At 39.7% G+C, this 20398-nt stretch overlaps 1 protein-coding gene across 2 annotated transcripts; it reads right to left on the bottom strand.

Annotated features, from left to right (window-relative positions):
- Positions 1-370: 370 nt before the first annotated feature.
- On the bottom strand, positions 371-19189 carry LOC117561538 (homer protein homolog 1-like). Of its 2 annotated transcripts, none has more exons than XM_034239029.1 (9): positions 18080-19189; positions 8343-8499; positions 7250-7381; positions 7058-7150; positions 4930-5075; positions 3660-3819; positions 2741-2851; positions 2571-2651; positions 371-1960 (listed from the first exon to the last, which is right to left on the bottom strand). In XM_034239029.1, exons 1-9 carry the CDS (start codon positions 18082-18084, stop codon positions 1772-1774), a joined length of 1074 nt encoding a protein of 357 aa, XP_034094920.1. In that variant the 5' UTR covers positions 18085-19189; the 3' UTR covers positions 371-1771. The 2 variants fall into 2 exon arrangements, with proteins under 2 accessions (XP_034094920.1, XP_034094921.1); XM_034239030.1 differs by having other exon boundaries at positions 4930-5072.
- Between the last annotated feature and the right edge of the window lie 1209 nt (positions 19190-20398).

Below are 20398 nucleotides of genomic sequence, written 5' to 3'. Positions count from 1 at the left end.
TGACATGTCTCCAGGCTTTAATGTTCAAAAAGCTATTTCTTTGTCTCACACTGCCTGTGCTGCAGCACCTCTTTTCACCCTCTGTCTGAAACCAGAGCCGAGCTTGCTCTGATGATTGGTTAGCTGGCTGGCTCTGTTGTGATTGGTCAACCACTCGGAGATGTCCCGCCCCTCACGTACAATGTGTTGAAGCACTAGCTAATGGAAACACAAGTGTTACATAGTGATGTCACTAAGTACTTTTGAATGCGTGTAGTATTGCTACTTGTAGTTAAGTTAATATCTGCATACTTCTTCCACCAATAGGAGTCAATGTGCAACATGAAAGTGTTGAAGGCCAGTTTGTGAAAATAAGACACGACCTCATTAGTTTCATTTTACTGTTCTTTTACTAAAAACTCAAAATTACAATTTTGTGTTTTTTAAGCATGTGGTATAATCAACATTTAAAAGTTTTTTCAAATGTTTTTTTTTCCCTTTCAAGCTGCAATATTCGTAATGTTCAACGTGATAAAGTCAACGCTAAAATCATTCAAGTCTCCCAAATGTACCCGAACTAACAACAAGCCCTTAAATAGTGTTCTTCAGGTGAATTATATACTATTCCTCTTAACGTCGCTAAATTTTTGGCAACAGTAAATCCCACAAAAAAGAAAGTACCGCTAGTTTGCTACCATTGATGCATGTCAAAGGCAACATCAGCAACAATTCAAATCTGTACAGGAAAACATTATTTGGCAAAAGAAAATAGATTCTCTGCAAACCCAACCTATGCTTCATTCCTTATACTCTCCTTTCATTTTCATAAATAGTTCAAAAATATTGCCAGTTTTTTCCGATAAAAACAAAACTCAAGCGACACGTACCAGACAATAAAAAAAGATGACGTGTAAATAAAGTCCTTTGCTTTTGTACATCATCAGTAACAGTTAGTAATAATTAACGACAACAAAAGGATTCAATCATTGCACTTAAAGTCGCAACAGAAACGAGAGGAGAGAATTCACTCATACACACAAACTCCATTTTTACAAGTGCACTATTCTTTAAAAAAAGTGAATAAAATCGTTTGTGGTCTAGACATGTCAGAGAGAGGAGTAGAAGTACCTGAAAGTGAGAGTGGAAAGTGTTTGTTACCCTCTGATGCTCCCTTTTTTTGTATTGCTCAACTATTGTATAAGAATATAAGTCTTTTTCTTTTTTTTGGCAGTCCCTCGATGGATTTCAGTCACAGGAGGAACATTTGTAGTTTTCTCTTCATGACATTCCTTAAGAGTTTAAAAATGAATCAGAGTGTTGAAGAAAAGCTCGAGTCCTTCTCCTCTGACTCCTAGTGTTCATTTGGCTGACGATGAAAAGGAAAAAGGAGCAATCCCCGGCTCCAGGTGACTGCTGAATGCACCGAAGTGAAGCTCGGAAAATAAAGCGCAGCTCGTTAGCTCGATAATAAAAAGTCTGCATGATTGAAGAAGCAACATGTCCCCCAAACGGAGATTCAATTTTTGTTTTTTAATGTAAAGAATATTCCAGGGAAGGCATGATCCAAGCAAAGCCTCGTTCGCTCGGCTGGTTTGTAAACATGTACAAATCTGACGTAGCAAAAAAAGTGTGTACCGTAAATGCATCAGGTTGTGTGTAAACTTTCACACGTATACATGTGGAGACAAAACTAATTCAAGTTCTGTCAGTGAGGGCCAACATGCAGGTGTTCTTCCTCCTGGCGCTGGCTGTGATGATGACGATGATGAAATGTGTTAACAGTGTTTCGTCTCTAGCTGCTCTCCAGGAGTTTCCCCAGCGTGTCGCGCAGCTCCGTCAGCTCAAAGATCTTCCCGTCCAGCAGCTCCAGCAGCGAGCGCAGACTGTCCCTGAACACCTCGCGCTCCTGCTGCTGGCCCTCCAGGCGCTGCTCCAGCTCGCTCAGCCGTGCCTCCAACGCCTGGTTCCTGGACTCCGTGTCCTGGAGACAAACAACACGGGCAGGTTTACCGTAAATGTTGAAGATTTAGTGCAACAGGGTAGTTCCAAACTGGTCTTTAACTCAGAACATCTTAAAATGAATCAAAAAGGATCCAAATCTATATCGATATACATTATATATTTGAGGCTTCAACAGTTTAAAATATCTTAAAATGCATAATGCTGTTAAAAATGTACATGAAGTGTGAACATAAAACTCTCAACTATGGCTTGTCTGATGTTTAATAGCATTACCGATACTGGATCATTCAGGTTGATATCGATTAGAGTTAGAGAAAAAAGGATGCCTTTGACAAAATAGGGTGATACACACAGACAGAACATATTTGCAACAGAGCCAATATTGGGGTATTGATTTTTCAAATGTATTTCACTTTCACCGCACTGCAGGAAATGGTGGCTTAGTGGCTAATTTAGCATCAGCTTGTGAAGACTTCTGAGCACTTTTAGCAACGTTTGAGATATTAGAGCAGTTATAAATTCACAAAATGTATAAAGGCTGAGTATTAGCTGCGCTCATACATAGCCTTTTCAGAAGAACCTGAATGCAGCATTAGCAGCCACATGCTATCATGTAACGCTTTGCTCACCTGTAGTTTATGTGAAAGGGACTCTTTCTTAAACTGAAAGCCATTAGCACTCTCCACCTCTTCTTTAAGTCTCTCTAACTCCTGTAGGGTATAAAGAGAAAGAATGAATATTAAAGATGAAACAAGCTGTGTGTCTTCATTAGAATGTCTTAGTAACACACTCCCTGTACCTCCTCCTTGGCCTTCAGCGCCGCCTCCAGCTCCTCGATGGTTTGGTTGAGTTCTGTCTTTTGGGATTTGATCACTGTGGTTTGGCCGCTCACACATTCAAGCTCCGTCACCTGGAACACAAACAATAATCTTTATCGGAACATAGTCAAAGTGAGCTTTTAAAAAGGTCACCTACTCTGCAAAATGCACTTTTTGATCTCTTTTAGACATACATATGTGTCCCCGGTGTGCCAGGGAACTCGCAAAGTTTCCGAAAATAAATCCCTCTCTTTTCCTCCGTACCCACATCTCTAAAGACAGGGGAACAACGGAGCTGATCCAGATTTGCTGCGGTCATGACGACATTACTAAAATGTGGGCTGGCTTTACACCCACAGCCCTATCAGAAACGTCGCTATCAGAAACAATGCGCAACGTGTTTTGGACGTAATATGGTCTTTGTTTACATTAGCAAGGATCGCTAACACTCAGAGCTAACCTGTACTGGAGAGAATATGTGTAAAAAAGGAACTCACCTTGTGGTAAACCGGCGAGAGAAAAAGCATTTGAGCTCCATACTGTTTCCGAAATAATCGTTGAAGTGGTTTGGAACATAACATGGCGTTTAATCACGGCAGAGTTTAGCTGAGTATCTGCTGAGTTACCATCCTTCTCTTCTCTCTGCAGCTCACTGCTTGCCTGCACGCTCCAAAGGGGCGTGGCCAGCAGCAGCAGCTCGGTTACATTTGAAGCTACTGACCCAGAATCAGCCCTTTTGTAACAGGGCTGAAATAGAGGGGTATGTCGCATGGCTACAATAGGTGATCTGTATTTTGAGCAAAACACTTCAGAGACATGTTTTGTATAGATATGGCCCTATAATATATTATAGCATGATAGGTGAGCTTTCAAAGGATGGGATCACGTGTGCAGTGTTACCCGTTTGTGCAGCCGCTCCGCCTCCTCCTGGTACGCCCCCAGCTGCTGCTTCCACTGCTTCACGTTGGCCGAGGACTCCAGCAGAGCGGCCGTCAGCTTGGCGTTGTTCCCCTTCAGAGCCTCCAGCTCCGCCTCCCAGTGCTTATTCATATTGGAGGAACTGGGATGTGAGGGAGAGACCATTAGAAAGGCTCTTTAACATTTGATGTCCAACTTTGAGTACAAGGTTGTGTGATTATCGTGGGTATTTGAGAAAAAAGAGCTTTCATTTCTACATGGATAACTTTCTAAAGTCTTCCTGCTGCATTAATATCCCCTGAAGCACAGCTGACAAAACTATCTCCACTCATCCAGTGGTTTATAATTAATAGGAAGCATGCGTAGTGTTTTAATGTAATGCTTTAATGCTGTCCAGAGGCCCGGGGACCAGATTAATAATGAATGCAGGAATCGACAGGAGCCGCAGCGCTCTGTGCCAATTCCATTTTAAATCAGTCGCTAACGGACAGGAAGCTACACACAGTCCTGAATGGGATCTTTATATGATCAGGATTACAATTGAAATGTTATTAAGAGAAGAAAAGACGATTTTTGTGCTTGAACGTATCATGTGAAGTAATTATAAGTATATATTGAATATAATAATAATATTTTCTAAGTACACAAAGACACTTTATAATAAAAAAAGAAACCTACAAGCATAAAAAAACATTCCTGAAAAAACAAAAAACACAGGTGCAATGAAAATTGAGAAGACCGTAAACTATGGAACAGAAAGAAGTTAAAACCGGTCATGAGATAGGGGGGAGAAGTTGATTTCACAATGTAATGTCTGAATAATAATGACATCATCTGCATTTAGGTTAGTTTCCCCAATAATAATAATAATGAGCTTTTACTGTGCATTTTTCTCTGTATGACCTCCAAGGAGAATGTACTCTCAAATTACTGCACAGAAAAAGTGCGCCAACAATTGCGCGAATAAAGCAGGGGTAGAGTTTTACTTCTGTTTTTTGCTGGTAGCTATTGGCAACCATCCTAGTAACAAAAATGGTGGACAGTGGATCAACCAAAGTAACTGAAGAAAACTAAATGCAGTGTGTGTTGATGGTAGATGCTCGGCTCTGAGGTAAACGGTGGTTGTCTTTGCGACTGTCTACTGCCACTCAGCGGTGAACACTGTTAAATACACACTACTGTACGAAGAGCAAGGTGACATTAGCTTCCTTTTGTTTCTGGCTGATCCTGGGTTCACCTGGCTGTGGCTCACCTGTGGGAGGGAAGCAGTGTTTTATGGGATGGCTCTGCTCTGGCTTCGATGTGCTGAGGCGTGTCAGGTGTGACACGCTCCAGCTCCGTGCCGTTGATGGTGTCTGGAGATAAAGGAGACAGCAGATCCCCCGGGATGGACTCCTGCTGAGACACATGGGGGGGGGAAGAAAATGATGTTATTATCTGTTGAAGGAACAGTTCAACATTTGAGGAAAAAATGTGTTCGCTGCCATGCTGAAAATGAAGATGAAGCTACAGTAGGAGATAGCTAGCTTAGCTTAGCACAACGACTGGAAACAGGGGGAAACAGCTAGCATTGGTCTTTCAAATCCAGCTGATTATGAATAAAAAAACTGCAAGGCTAGCTGTTTCCCCCTGTGTACAGTCTTTATGCTAAGCTAACTGGTTGTAGCTTCATGTTTAATGTAGATAGCGGTGTGGTATCTTCTCTTCCAAACATCAGCAAAAAGGGAGAAAAACATGTTTTCACAAAAGCTGAACTATCCCTTTAGAAATTTAGATCATGAGACACAACAAACAAACAAAAACATGAAAGTGTAAATCATTCTGTGCTCTCAAAAATGTACAGGATGTTCTGCGGAATGTAGTTAGCGAGGCTTAAAGCTAGGGTTGTTTTTTGTGCCTATTCTACTGGTCTAACATTACAGTTCATCTCTAAACACTTGAATATTTGAAACATTTGCACATGCATATTAGATCTTTGATTGAATTTCTCTAAAGAAATGTCATATAATTGTCATGTGTCAGGTGATAAAACATCCCTTAGTGCAGATCACTGTCACTTTCTGAGAGCATGAAAGGAAAACCGGAGGGTTATGTGGGATGAATTCACAAAGACTGGGTTCTTCTGGTAGTTAGGCTGTTAGTCTTAAGGAGATCATGGTCATTACAAATGTGATTCTCCTGAAAAACAATAACAAGTGATAAGCCTGGACTTAATACATATGCAGAAATCCATCACGTCGTTTAGAAATGAATATGTTTTAGTAATAACACTGCATGGGAGACACCTGAATGGAGTTTGAATCATGAACTGGGGGTAAGACTTGGGGGAAAGGGCCATCGGAGTCATGAAAAGGGTTCATTTAATTTCTTCTTTACCTTCTTTTTACCAGGTTTGACTGACAACACATTCCTTTTTACAGCGCCACCCTGAGGAGGATTCATTAGGGAGAGCAGAGAGGCGTTAGGAGGATTCATCAGGGAGAGCAGAGAGGCGTTAGAGTAGTGGCTTTACTGTGAGGCTAATGCTGATATGAGTGAAAAACAAAACAGCACAGTATGTGACATTACCATTAGTTTCAATCCATTTCTAATTATTCTAGGTTGGCTTTGATGTCGAGTTGAGACTCCTGACGAAGGTTATTGACCTTGAATTAACACTGATTCTAAAAGAAAAAGGTACTCCACTGTAAAACATACTAAACCAGAAAGGATCCGTGCTAAAGAGGAGATGAAGACTTTTTGTGCCTTTCATTTCAAAATCCTAGAAACTAACAACCTCTAAATCTCAGGAAGAAGTGTGTCAGTGTCAGTGTGCAGATGTAGCTGGTAGCAACTAGCTATCTGGGCAGAAAGTTTGTATAAAGTGGTGGATAGTTTTTCACTGAAAATAATGATCAAGAAACATCTGTTTTAAGGTGCATGTGAACTTGATGCTGCTTTATGAGCTTCTGCATCGACATCTGGCTCTATGTTTCTATAGCAGTCTGGTATATGTTGATGGTTAACAGCAGGAAGTACAAAAGATACAGAATTATGATGTCTCAATGCTTTACACTCCAGTTGCAGCCGAAACAAAAGGAACACATACATGCTAACCAAACCTTTTAATGCTAATGTTACTTGTGTAAGAAGGAGGGGCTTCACATTGTTATCTCTATTTGCTGCCATTTTTCACTCACTAATCGTCATGTTAGCTATGATAAAAAACACTTGATTATCCTTGTAAGGACATTGTTTTGGACTCCTTTTTGCAGTTCTTCAAAAGATACAAAATCATAAACACTACATAGTCAAATGTAAAAGCTAGCTAGAAGCAACATATGTCTGTGCACGTGAGCAGTGTTTCATGATGGAGGTAGCAGGGGTGTTCATGGTGTTACCTGAGAGGGAGTGCTGCTGAGCTCCATCTTCTCCTGAGACTTCTCCTTCGCTAACCGCGCCGCCTCCTTGAACTCAGCAAACTTTTCTGCAAACTAAAAAATAAGGAGATGGTAAAACTGACGCTCAAAAACACAACGCTAACGTTTTCAAATGGGAAAGTATAAACACTTATATTTCAACCAGACTCTCACCTTGGCCAGCTGGCTCTCAGAGGAGAAGCCCAGGCCGTACACGGTGTTCGCCCGGCTGTCGGCCCACTGGCCAAACTTCTGAGACGTCTTGGTGAACGTCATGTTGGGGGTGATGGTGCTGTTGATAATGGCCTGAGGAGGACAAAACAAATCCATAAGTATAAAGACATATTTTGTTTGTCAAACACATCATATTTTATTTTCAACCATCAGGGCTCTCTCATTCAAAGAGAAGGTAGTGATCTCTTGTTCTCTAAAACCAAAGGATTTTGATATTTAAACTTGTATAAATGCTTAATAAAGAAGTTTCACAAAAGAAATCAATATTTCTCTGACACTGTTTCTCTGCTGTTCTCTAAAGACTTCAGTCTCAGGGTTCCATGAGAAAATCCCATTTCCAGTTTATATATATTGCTAAAAATGACTAAAATCTCTGAAAGCTAGAACAACAACAGTGATGCATGTGCAAAGAAATAATCAGTCAATGAATACTGATATTAGAAAGCCAGTCTTTGGCTGCACTGAAAACAAGTGTTGGATAATGCTTTGTTTTATGGGATCACAACTTTAAACTGGTCTAGGAAATCTACAGGCATTTTCATTTAAAAAATCTGAGGTAAGTGTTTTCCAAAAATGTCCCACTTGTGGAATTTTGAAAGAAACTCAACCAGGAACATTTCTCTCTGTGTGGCATCTGTCTCTGTTTTCTTCTTCTCTGCTGAGAGGACGTAGTGTTTGTCTGGATAGAAAAGTCCTCCAGCACCGGCCCACCCGATCACAGCAGAAACTTGCTGCTCCAACCACAGCAGTAGTCACCCAGAGAAGCTCTTACATAACCATGCTAACCCCACCCCTGCACCCCGCTCAGGACTAAAATAATCACTGCCACAAAGATACATGTGACAGCCCCAACGCCGCCTCCAGTGCCTCAGAGCCGAGGTAAACAAGGCAGAGGAACTGGGAGCAGACGTGGGAAATATTGAATATCACGTGTAGTTATGGCACCAGATAAGTTAAGTTGGGCTGAGTCCTCTCTGGTTCTGCATTAGAAGGAACAACACACACACATGTAGTGAATGCTTGACACACACACCTTAGATCCATCCAGACTGATGATTCGATATACACTCCTGGTACAGTCGAAGAAGTATGAGACCGTGACAGCATGTTTACTCGTGGGAACCCAATTCTTCTTGGTGTTGGGGTCGATCTGGAAGACGTGGGCCCGGGTACTGAAGATGGGCTGCTCTCTGTGGGAGAGGGGGGAGGAAGGAGGGGGAGATGGAAGAGTCAGTAAGAGTATCTGTGCAAAGGGCCTCAAGTTTGCAGTTAAGTTTTAAATATGCCGTAACTAAATACTGGCCTTTAAAGAGAAGAAATAAGCTTGGTTACACCATAATAGATCCAGTTAGAAACCCTTAAATCACTCCTGCTGACACATTTCAGCAAACGATGTGTGCATGTAGTAGATTAATACCAATAATACATAAACAAGACCAAAGGTTGCAGATTTCCATTCTAACTTTGCAAGGCTGTTTATAGGCACAGTGAAGGTAGGAATGTTTACGTTGTTTATGCTTACCAAGTTCAAAATCATAGTTTAGCATTTTAGCAAACATCTGTTATTAGTAATCTAAGCACCGGAAGCACACAGGAATGTCATTGGTTAAGCAGATATTTGGTCAGAAACCAAAGCATTTCAAAAATAAAATGGATTGCCAAGGGGAACATGAAGGTCTGAACCAAATGTTGTGGCAATTTAGGGATTTATTTTCGAGACATTTCACTGAAAAATGTAAATATCCACCTCACAATGAAGTCAGGGAAGCACCAGTGTGTGTAGGCTTTATCCTCTGGGGACAATGAATGTCTGTTGAAAATGTAACTGTAGCTACACTAATTGATTCAGACATTCACCAAAAAACTGATAATTCGACCTTATGGTGGCGAAAGAAGAAAAATCTGGGAATCACAAATTTGGGTGTGCTTTATCCTCAAGGGAACGTGTCTTTATAAAATGTCATTACAATCTATCCAATCGATGTTAGAGCCAAAGGAGCATTCCTAGAGTTGCATCGCTGACATGGCTAAAGGACACCAGTAAACATGTAAATGATAACACCGCCCTGCCAGAGGAACTGAGAGTATTGAGGAATGTGTTGAAGCAGAGGAAGGTGAGAGAAAAAAGCTCACAGATCCCAGCACATCCATAATTCACCAGCTGGCTGTGTTGCTGCACTAACAGTGACTGAGCGAGGGGGGAACACACACAGCCATTGGCCTTCACACGAGAACAAGTGGCTTTATGTACAAAAGGCTGTGGTGAATAGTTTAAGGTGGCACATGAGGACCGATAGTAAGCGCATACTCAATTCACATGATATCTGCAAAAGGTGATTTGGTATGAAAAATACATTCAAGAATGTATGGTGTAAAATCAAATACATCTGCAAATATTTAAATGTGCTTCATTATGTAGATTTTCAGTATTGTTCCAAAACCCAAATACATTCCTAATAACTCCAGGATCACTACATTAGACAGAGTTAATGAACCTTTACAGCCAGGGGGGATCAAGTCATTACAAATGATTTAGATTCAAATAAAGCCTCATTGAAGCTTGACAAAGATAATGTCATACAAACAATCATGAAGATCGTATTTTGGCCATCTTAATGATATTTATTCTGCTGTATATCACAATTACAGTAAAACAAGAAATGCAAAATATTAAATAAAACACTTAAATTCCAAGATTTGTGCTGCATTTATGTGGTGTAGGAAAACGTTGCAAAATGTTGTTCCTGATTTATGTTAATTCTACTAAGTGTTTTTAAATGTCGTGAGCAAATACATACCATAAATGTTGTTTGTAGCTTCCATGTGGTTTACACATAACGGCTTAAAGCTCATGACCAGGTCGGAAAAACGTCTTTCCAACTTTGGAAACGTGACCATCCGAGGAGCATTTTAATATACCGTTGGTTTTTTGTAGGTGTGTGCTCATTTCTATATGCTTGTGTTAAATCAAACACTTGAACAAAACGTTGAATAAGAAATGCACGATGTTACTTGGATGAAGAATAGAAATTATAAACCTTGTGCGTTGGTCCTAAGATTTCTTTCTTTAATCAAACAGGAATTATTCATGGGAAGAATAATTGCAGACATTCTAATTTGCTTCTAGATGGTTTTCGAAACAGTTTCTGAACAATTGCAGCAGAGCCGTTTCAGACATGGAGAACCATCCGGAACTGTACCATTTACTGTTTCCTGAATGATATGACAGTTTAGAGATGTTGTGTGTTGGTGGTAAATGTGTAGTGAATGCTCTGTCTCAATGCTGGTGCAGCTCCCGAACAACTCGCATGACAAAACGGAATGAATGTGTGCAGACCAGAGCTGAACAGCAGGCTGAACACTGACGTTGAGACAGTAAAGGTGACCTAGAGGCACCTGGCACGACAGACAGAGATCAGCGGGCTGTGGGCGGCTTCCAAACATTGTTATGAATGAAAAACAATGTGCAAGGTCTTGGATTTAAAGCTAAAAGAATCCTGGAACTGTCTAAATAAATCCATACGAAACTAAGAGCAGATTCATGCCTGGAGATGTCCTGACCTGACTTTGTTTGGAAATGTCCAAAATCAATTACATGAATTAACAGAAAACATGCTATATCATGATATATACATTTCAATATTTAATGAGCCAATCATAAAAGAACATTTTGGCCATATAAAAGTGTTATTTCAGTTAATCAAAAACAAACAAATGCAACATATCTTACACACATGGTTTTCACTGGATATTAAGGGTGTTAAAAAATATAACCTAAACATATACATATGAGACTAAAGTGGTGGAGTAAAACCTTCAATAGTCTGAGATGTAGATTATATAGTACTATAAAATGGAAAAACCCAAGTCATTTTCAAATGTTAAGTAGAGTTCTTGAGTAAACTCACTTATTTATATTCCACTGCTGGACATTAACAACTTAATCTTGAAACTGAACTCTTTTAATGATCTAGTTTTGGTCCCAAGATGATACAGTCTTCCAGGAAAGGTACATTTGATTGGTCGGCTGGCATTCCCCTCTGGGACACACAGCAGTTGTTCAGCCTCTGAGGGATCTTCTGCTCACGTCTCAGTGTGTTAATTAAGTCAGCAGATGTTATTTAAAGATAGACACAGCTAATCAAAGAGATGGTGGTAACACGAGGGCATGCACACGGGATTCACACCAGGTCAAACACGCAGGAGAGAAATACTGTACTATATCTGACAGAGTATGTTAAATAGTATTTCAGTAGAACAGCACCATGGGTGGAATTTAAAAGCAGATTAGTAAGTACTGCGAATACAATTTTGAGATACTTTACTTTGATACTATACTTTCACCACACTACATGTCAGATGGAAATATTATGCTTTCACTCAACTATATTGATTTGATAACTTAAGTTACATTGCTGATCCAAACACTTGAAAACATAAAATATGGTAAATTAATAAATGAATATGTATTATTATAGAATAAAAGTAGGAAAGTAAAATAATATAAAATGTTTGGGATCTGTAATTTGCCCATTGATACACTCTTTTGAGAGTTCATGTCATTTGTGTGTAGTTGTGTCATCTTTGCTGTGGAGGTGTTTCCGTGTGAGCATGATGAAGATATTACACTTCCTCGGACATGATTTGCTTAAAACCAGTCTTCCATGTTGTCTATCAGGACATGTTCAGCACAGTTGGTATGTAAAACCAGCGAGGTTAAAGACAAGGAGAGTTTGAGAGGTTGGCTTAAAGGTTTCTCACCTTGCCTGTCACATTACCAGGGCCGGACTGGGACAATAAGTCAGGCCGGGAATTATAGACCCAGCCAGGCCACTACCAGTTTTCTTTTGTGCCATTTTCCTGGATTTATTTGTCAATATTTACAGCGTTGCTGCCCATAGTGATAGCCCTAAACTTTAAATCTACTACCCCAGAATAAACATATGGACATGGGTTACTATTTAAAAAATGTTTAGGAACCTATCCATGTGAACATATTTTAAGTGGAGGTGGACCTCAAATTCTCTCTAAAACCCCCCCCCACCGGTAAGATTTTTTTTTTAAATGTTGGACTTAAATGCATCAATCTGGTGCACTTTGAGGGGGAAATAAAGAGACTATACCCATATGAAACAGAACTGTATACATTTAAATAATCATAAAATCATAAGAACATGGCCATAACCAATAACATACCATATCCAATATGAAAAAACATTGAAACTTGTTTATTTATTTGTTTTTGGTTCATTTATAGTTAGCATGGCATAGTGTGTCTGTGCTCCTGAACCAGCCTCACTCGTCTCCCCCCTGCTCCTCTTTGAGTCAGCAGCAAAGACTAGTTTTAGCTCTCAACAAGTTTTAAAGTTGATCTTGCCTTTTTTCACCTAGTTAATTTGTTGTTATTATTATTCATGCATATTTTACTAATCACTCCCCCTACAAATGGAAATATGTGTTTACATAAATGGTGACCAAACCGTTTGAGACCCACTGAGATAACTCAGACTAAGTTAACTATCTAAACACTCAGAGAGTCCTTTACCTCACCTGAGCTGTAGTTATCAGTCTCTCAGTCTGACAGGAGAGGACTCTCCTCCACCTTGTTGCCAGCTCATTATATCCGTTAGCGCAGCTAGCTAGCACCAGATGCTAACAACAACAATACACGTTACCGCGCTTTCTCTCTCGCTCGCTCGCGCCCGCCACACATACACACATCCTCCCGAGCTTGAATGAGAGACCAATCGAGGGGTTTGGTGTATGATCTGTATGAAAGTGGCCATGTCGGCAGGCCACATCATGTAGACAGCCAGTCACCCTCTGTGAGGCAGAGTCAGACCCAGTTTTGCGCAGCGTTGCGTTCACAATACATACATTTTTTTTTTAAATGCTCAGGCCAGCAGGCCACTGAACAGGCCAGGCCATCGGGAAACCTCCCGGTCCTCCCGATGGCCAGTCCGGGCCTGCACATTACCAATGATAACAGAGGCAGGTTTTCTATTGAAATGCAATGGGTTTGGGCTTCTGCCCAAATGGGCCGAAGCGTTGAAGCGGCAACGCACGCCGCCGTGTGTAGGGGCCGCTGGCCTTAAGTTAGTGACTCAATACAATTTTGCATATATTTGTATTATTCTCTTTCAAAAGGAACATAGAAGGCCTATGAGTTATCTGTGTGAAAACTAATTCAGCCAACACAAAGTTAACGTGAGATCTAGTTTGGAAATATTTTTGGATTCAATATGGATATTTTCTGGTTACAAAAAAATAAATATATTTAGCTTTTAAAAGGGGGATTTTAGAGCTTTAGATTGCTTTATATTATTGAATAGTTAAAAATGTATTTTCTTGCTGTTCTGTTTATTGTAAATATATTATTATTTCCTGCTTTTATTTAAGTTTGTAAAAGTCGTTTTGAATGCTTTTATTTTGATGGCATCTTTGGGCACCTGGTGTAATAGTATATATTGGGGCAGGTGGTGTTGGGAGCCAGAGCACCAGTAAGCATATCGTTTTTTACCAGGACGAAACAAGCACGGCATAGGAAAGGCACAGGGAACATATTGGAAATGTTGTACTTTGGATGATATTTGATCCGACAAATAAATGTACCATCTTGTATGGACTTGGGTCATTCCTAGTACTTACAATTCGTGTTATGGTGCCTTAGCGGAAGTTATATTTTGGGTTAACTTATCAGTTTTATTTCTTTATGATTTTGGCCACGACAGGGGCATATCAAATGTTAACACACTATCAAGTAATACGTCGTTGACACATGTTTGTGGCCTCAGTGGGTTTTAACCACTAGAGAAGTAGTTGTCTTCATACCACAAAATGGTAAAACACAATGAAATGATGCAAACAAGATAAGTGTCCTTCTACTACGGCAACCTACAAATGCAGCAAGACGTCAGGGGCAGGCGAACAAAAACAATACAGGTAGGCTTGTTCATTCTTACCGCAGCTATCTGTATGGGGCCAATTTATCACAACAAATACTTTGTGTTCTTTCATGGTTTTAGTAAGACAAAACACAGCTTTAGCGTCATTTTAAGATGAAAAACATGAATCAGCATAAGAGGCATTACTAGATACAGTAATTTCTTTAATTTGATTGTTGGAAAACACTATGACTTCAGAGTGTGTGCCCTGACCACATTTAGCGGGTTATTCAACATTTCAGGGTGTCATTAGTCTGACAGCGTGGCCTAGATCAGAATCTGCCCTCATGGTGTGTGTGTGTGTGTGTGTGTGTGTGTGTGTGTGTTTGTGTGTGTGTGTGCGTGCGTGCGCGTGTGTGTGTCTCAATGAGTGTGAGGCGATTGTTAGCCCATAATCCCTTGTCACAATGAAACATACTGAGGCATTCATGTCTCCATGACGGGAGCTTTGACAGAGGAATCTGACCGCAGATGTTATCAAATCAGCAGCTCTCCACTTAGAAGCAGCAGCAAACAGAAGACACACAGACACACAAATGTTTGTTTGCATACCAGGAAACAAAGACATGTAGTGTCTGCGGCTTAAAGTTCATGTGCTCAGATTTGATCGCGATTCATGGGAGAAGTTATGTTATCCTTATTTGTGATAAAGGTTGCCCTCTGTCTACCTCTTTACCTGAATCGTGAAAGAGTATTTATTTATGACGTACATTTTAAGTAGGGCTGCAATCAACCATTTATTTTCCTGTACACTAACTACATTACATAGTTTATATCATGAAAGACAAAGAAAACCAGATATTGTATGTACAAATATTCACCTTCTGATTACTTTTCTGCATCGTCCAGTGATTAATGGAAGAATTGTGAGAGCTGTCTTTGACTAAAGAAACTCTTTTATTAGTTTATTGACACACGACTATTCGATTGATTTAATTGACAGATCTGGATATCCAAGAATCTCGACAAAGAATCTTGCAAAAGCCTCACTTTTAACCCTGTGTTCACTAGAAATGTACTCATAAGATAAGAAAGTAAGAAAAATTGGTCAAAATGAAAAAGCATCAGAAAACGTCTGACTAAATAAATCTTTGGGACCAAAACTCTTACAATTCTAAAACAAATGTCGTCCTTATTTCATTTTATTCTCAATTGAATGCCTTCCTACGCTTCACTTCACAAAAAGGGCATTTTAATTTAACAATAGAAAACAGTTAACATTCATTCATCAAATACTGTGTTTGAGCACGGACGTCTGCAGAGAAATAAACCTGCATTACTAACTCAGCTGCTGCGTTGTCATGGTAACAACCATGTGACCCACGGCTGGGCATGAGCTGCAAACATCCTCCAACCCTATTTTTCTCTCTTCTCTCTCTCTCTCTCTCTCGCTCTCTCTCTCTCTCTCTCCCCCCTCGTTCCCAGCACATGCTCTCTGGCCCAATCCGATCCCAGCATCCCTTGTTGGGTTAACCCTCGATCAGAGGGAGACAGCAGGGGCTTGGGCCGCTTGGCAGAGCACAACCTCCAGTTTAAAAACACATATGTCATCCACCGGGGACTCGCAGCTCTCAGTGGCAAGGAGTCATAGAAGAGGAAAGTGTGTGTGTGTGTGTGTGTGTGTGTGTGTGTGTGTGTGTGTGTGTGTGTGTGTGTGTGTGTGTGTGTGTGTGTGTGTGTTAAAAAAAGAAATTGGACACCTTATTTTTCATACAATTTCTTAAGATACAGGGATGCACTGATGGCTGGACCCTTGTCTGGGTATATATTTAAAAAAAAGTTACAGTATGTCTGACACCTTTTAACATAACTTCTTGACCACACTGTAATATGTGTAATATATGACGAGACTCATATAGAAAGTGAACAAGAAACAGAAACCAACTCAGCTAAATTGACAATCCTGCACCATCAGCTCAGAAACCCTTTGAGACAGAAATGAACCTCCACCAAAGTAGCTTCCATAGGTAAGAAATCATCTGTGTATCTGTCGCATTATTTGAATCCGCTCTTTAAAATGTAATGGGTTCTTCCTTGGCCCGTGCTAGACCCTTACAACAAGTTTTAAGAAAATGAAAATCAAACACAACCCTCCATGGTGAAGTAATTATTAGGGCTGCATCTAAGGATTATTTCATTTGTTTAATCTACTATTTTTTCTCTTTTGAGCCATTGGTTTAATAGTGATATGGTGTGGTAGAATGTCAGCAAATAGCAAAAACAAGGCCCTCACAAGTTCCCATAGTGTTATCCTTAAAAGTCTTGTTTTTTCCAACCTGTAGTCCAAAAGCAAAACAAAGTCAGCTTATATCATCATAATGTGAGGAAGAAACTGTGAATATATTTAAATTTGAGTAATTGGAACTAGGGCATTTTTGATTAATGATTGACAGCTTTCATTAGTAATTTATGTGTAACTTTAAAAGGTCCCTCACAACTCCTGAGATAAAAAAAAGGAAGAAGTGTCCTTTCTTTTTAGATTTTCTGAAATATTTCATTCTTAATGTGTTGTTTCATTAATTAATTGGAGATCTTTCAACAAATCATATATTATCAAATGGTTTTAAAGTTAAACACTCAAGTGCAGAACCATCTGATAAAATCATCGCTTGTTCATTGAACCTAAATTCCTGTGCTTCCAGAATATGTGTCTGTTAACCGGAAAACATGCTGGCAGCAAGTTGAACTCTGACTTACTTTCCAAACTGGTTAAGCAGAAAATATTCCTCAGACACTGTTTATGCAGGAGTGCCAAGTCTGAGGAGGACGGCTTGTTTACGGTCATCTATTATACAAGAACTGAAGCTCCAGTACTTGTTTGAACAGCTAAGTGTGACTTGCTAATTATAGGGGTAAGTGCACACATAGGACATGCTCTGGTTCTGTGGAATTGATTGTGGGACTGGATTATAACCATTGGCCTTGAGAATTACAGAGGATGTGCTTCAACCCCCCACCCCACCCCTCCCACAATATGACAACAAACCAATCACATGCTACATCATCTGCTGTCCTCTGGAGTAAGAACTAGGTCGCTCTTGATCAGGAGAATCACCATACATCTGCAGGTTCAAGCACATGTATTACACCAGCCAAGAGCAAGGAGATCATTATGGTCTGGTCCTCCACCAGACCATAATTTAGTTTAAGTACGTTTGCTTTCCATTTGGCGGCACAAAATAAATTATTTGCATTTATTTCATATTGAGCAGATAGTAGCATACTTTTTGTCTTACAACCTTTTAATCACATTGTACTAAAATAAGCAACAGTCTGACCTCTGACCCTTTCTCCAATAGTAGCCTGCTTTATTACAGCCTAATCTTTAGCTCATCTTACTCTTTTCTACATGCATTTCACTTCTCCTGCATTACTTGCACATTAGTCTTGAAACATTCTCTTGACCTTTTTCTATTTCTAATCTGTTTTATTGTTTCTTTATTTGTTTTATATATGTTAATGTTGCATTGCTGGAGGAGCATGCATATTCCATTGCCATAACTACACTGTAGCTACTGTGAATATGACAATAAAGCCTTTGAAAGTTTGAATGCTCTATCTTTTGGCTTCACTAATCTAAAAATGTCTGAGTATGGAGGTTGTAAGTGGATATACTGATGGACAACCTCTTTTGAATGTGTTTTATTTGTTGTAAGTAAGTTTTCTTTATAGGTGTAAGCACAGGAGAACTCTTCATTTAGTTAGCCATGGGTGGCTAAGCTAAAAGTGTTTCAGCGTTGGTGCCCTGCTAAAATCTGGAAAAACAAAGTCAGTCATACACTGACATGTAAGTGGAGAACTTCACCTTGAAATGCATGTTACATACCCCATTTTTGCTGTATTTCTGCCTCTTTCGTTGAGTCGAAAATGATCCTCTCGGTGGTCTCTTGAGGGCGATGTGAACAGCCTAGCTTCAGCTTTTGATCCCCCTTCTCTGTGTGTCCAACTTAACGCCGCTGTGGTTGTAGTGGCTTCACGGCCACGGAGCTCCTCTCAGTCCAGACATGGGCTTGGTGGTGGTGTTTTTTCTGTCATGCCCTTGTTTGAGTACATTTTTGTCTGATGGTTTCATCCAAGCAAACGTGTCTGTGCATGCATGATGAACGCAGCGGCAGCACTGACTGCTAACTAGTAGTTGCAACCGTTAGCTAAATAAAACTCCTCGTAAAACCACGATTAGCGGGCTAAACTCGGGGCCACACAGGCAGGAAAGGCAGTGTGATTTATAACATCATTTAGGCTGTTAAAGTTGCCTAAATAAAAATAAAAACAATTTGGAATAGACACAAAAAAATGTGTCTAACCGGTAAAACTGCGCAAAATATGATCCACTCGTCGCTAGCAGGATTAAAGTAACGTTACTCCGTTAGCTGCTGCTTGTGTGAACAACAATGTAACAACACTGAAATATGACAGATGTAGTTATCCTCAGCCGAAAAAACGTCCAATAAACCGACTTCTCATAAATCCCGCTTTCAGACGCTGGCTCTTTCGTGCAGTCCGCTGTGCCATTAAATTAAATTCCTTCAACCGAGTTTGGCATTAAAGAGTTGTTCCCTGCTGCAACTCATTCCTCTATTAACCCCGCTCTGCGATGGTTGGTATCCTGCTTCAAGAGAGAGCCTCATCCCCGCTGTTTGGGAGAAAACACTTGGTGCATAATCAGGGTTTTATCATCATCAACGAAGACAGCTCCAGCTTCACCGACGTTAATGTTAACCGAAAAATGTATAGGGCTGTATCTGCAGTCACAGATTTAAAAATAGCTGATTCAATTTACTGTTATTTTTCTTCAAATGTTGAACCGGGATTCAAATGATGATCCTGATGCTCCATCGGCCGGTTCATCCTCTTATCATCCGCCTGTCTGGTCCATATGAGCCCGCATCTCATTCATTTAACTCGGATCCATCCACCACTGCTGCCCTGTACGACGTCATCACGTCACCGCTGAAATGTTGACGTAATTGGCAAAAGTGTTTCCTCACATCCGGTGTGTCTTTTTCAAATATACTAAAGCTATGCATTTTGCACTATGATTTTGCAGTGGTGAAAGATGTAGCCTACCTGTATGGATTAGTTTTGTATCATAAAGATAAAGCAACACTTTTTCAGAATAAAGCAAAACTATGTATCTTTATCTTTATGATATGATATGATACAAAACTAATCCCATAATATTATTGTATATGTATTGTATGCATCAAACACATTATTTCAACATTATATGCTACTGATGATTGCCATCTTGTGGACAAATATTGATATTGGCAGTACTTAAATGCATAGATCCTTAATATTTTAATAAACCAAACAATTAATCACAATTAGATAATTGGTGATTTAATTGATGATGAAAATATTTGTTATATATTGATTGACTAAAGATTTTTCTTACTTTTGGCACTTTGTTGCTAATAGTTTTATAGGATTTGGAATATGGTCCTTATAACAACATATTTGTAATCCACCACTATGCATGTGATTTGTATTAAAGGAAGTTCACGTTTAATATGGTGCCATTTAGCCTACATTTGTCATATCCATTGAGCAATACATTGATTTACAGAAGGTATTTTACACGTGAAGACAACTTGTGCACAGATACGACCTGTTGACTAAAAGTAAACCCCCCCTAACCTTCCTGTCCTTCATTTCTCACATAGTTTCCCTGACACGCAGCAGGATAGACATAAACAGGTGCAAGGTTGATATTTGCCTTGGATGAATCATGGGTCAAGAACAAGTAGAATTTAAAACACATTATGCAGATTTGATCTTAAACATTAAAGTGTTAGATTAGGCCATTCATATGTGTTTTTATTGGGTACACATTTGATAAATATGTTATTTACCACTTTTCTCACAACATGGTTAAAGCCTAATATGTTATTTATTTTTTTGTATCCCTTATTGGTTTTGCACAACAACAAACTAATTAGAACTTGTGGGGCTATAACAGACAGGCTCCTGACATTGGATACAGGCTACATTATATTTAGACGTGGTAAGAACCATAAAGCACAGGCATTTTACATGATGCTGCATTTTCCACAGTTTAAATTCGTCACAGGCCACAACTAACTAACCCAGATTCACCTATTTATTGTTTATGCCAAATGCAAGGGTTCATCCTGTGTAAACA

The sequence above is a fragment of the Gymnodraco acuticeps genome, unplaced genomic scaffold (assembly GCF_902827175.1).
Source record: "Gymnodraco acuticeps unplaced genomic scaffold, fGymAcu1.1, whole genome shotgun sequence".
Classification (NCBI taxonomy): domain Eukaryota; kingdom Metazoa; phylum Chordata; class Actinopteri; order Perciformes; family Bathydraconidae; genus Gymnodraco; species Gymnodraco acuticeps.
The sequence above is the reverse complement of the archived record's forward strand: the minus strand, read 5'-3'. Positions and strand labels throughout refer to the sequence as shown.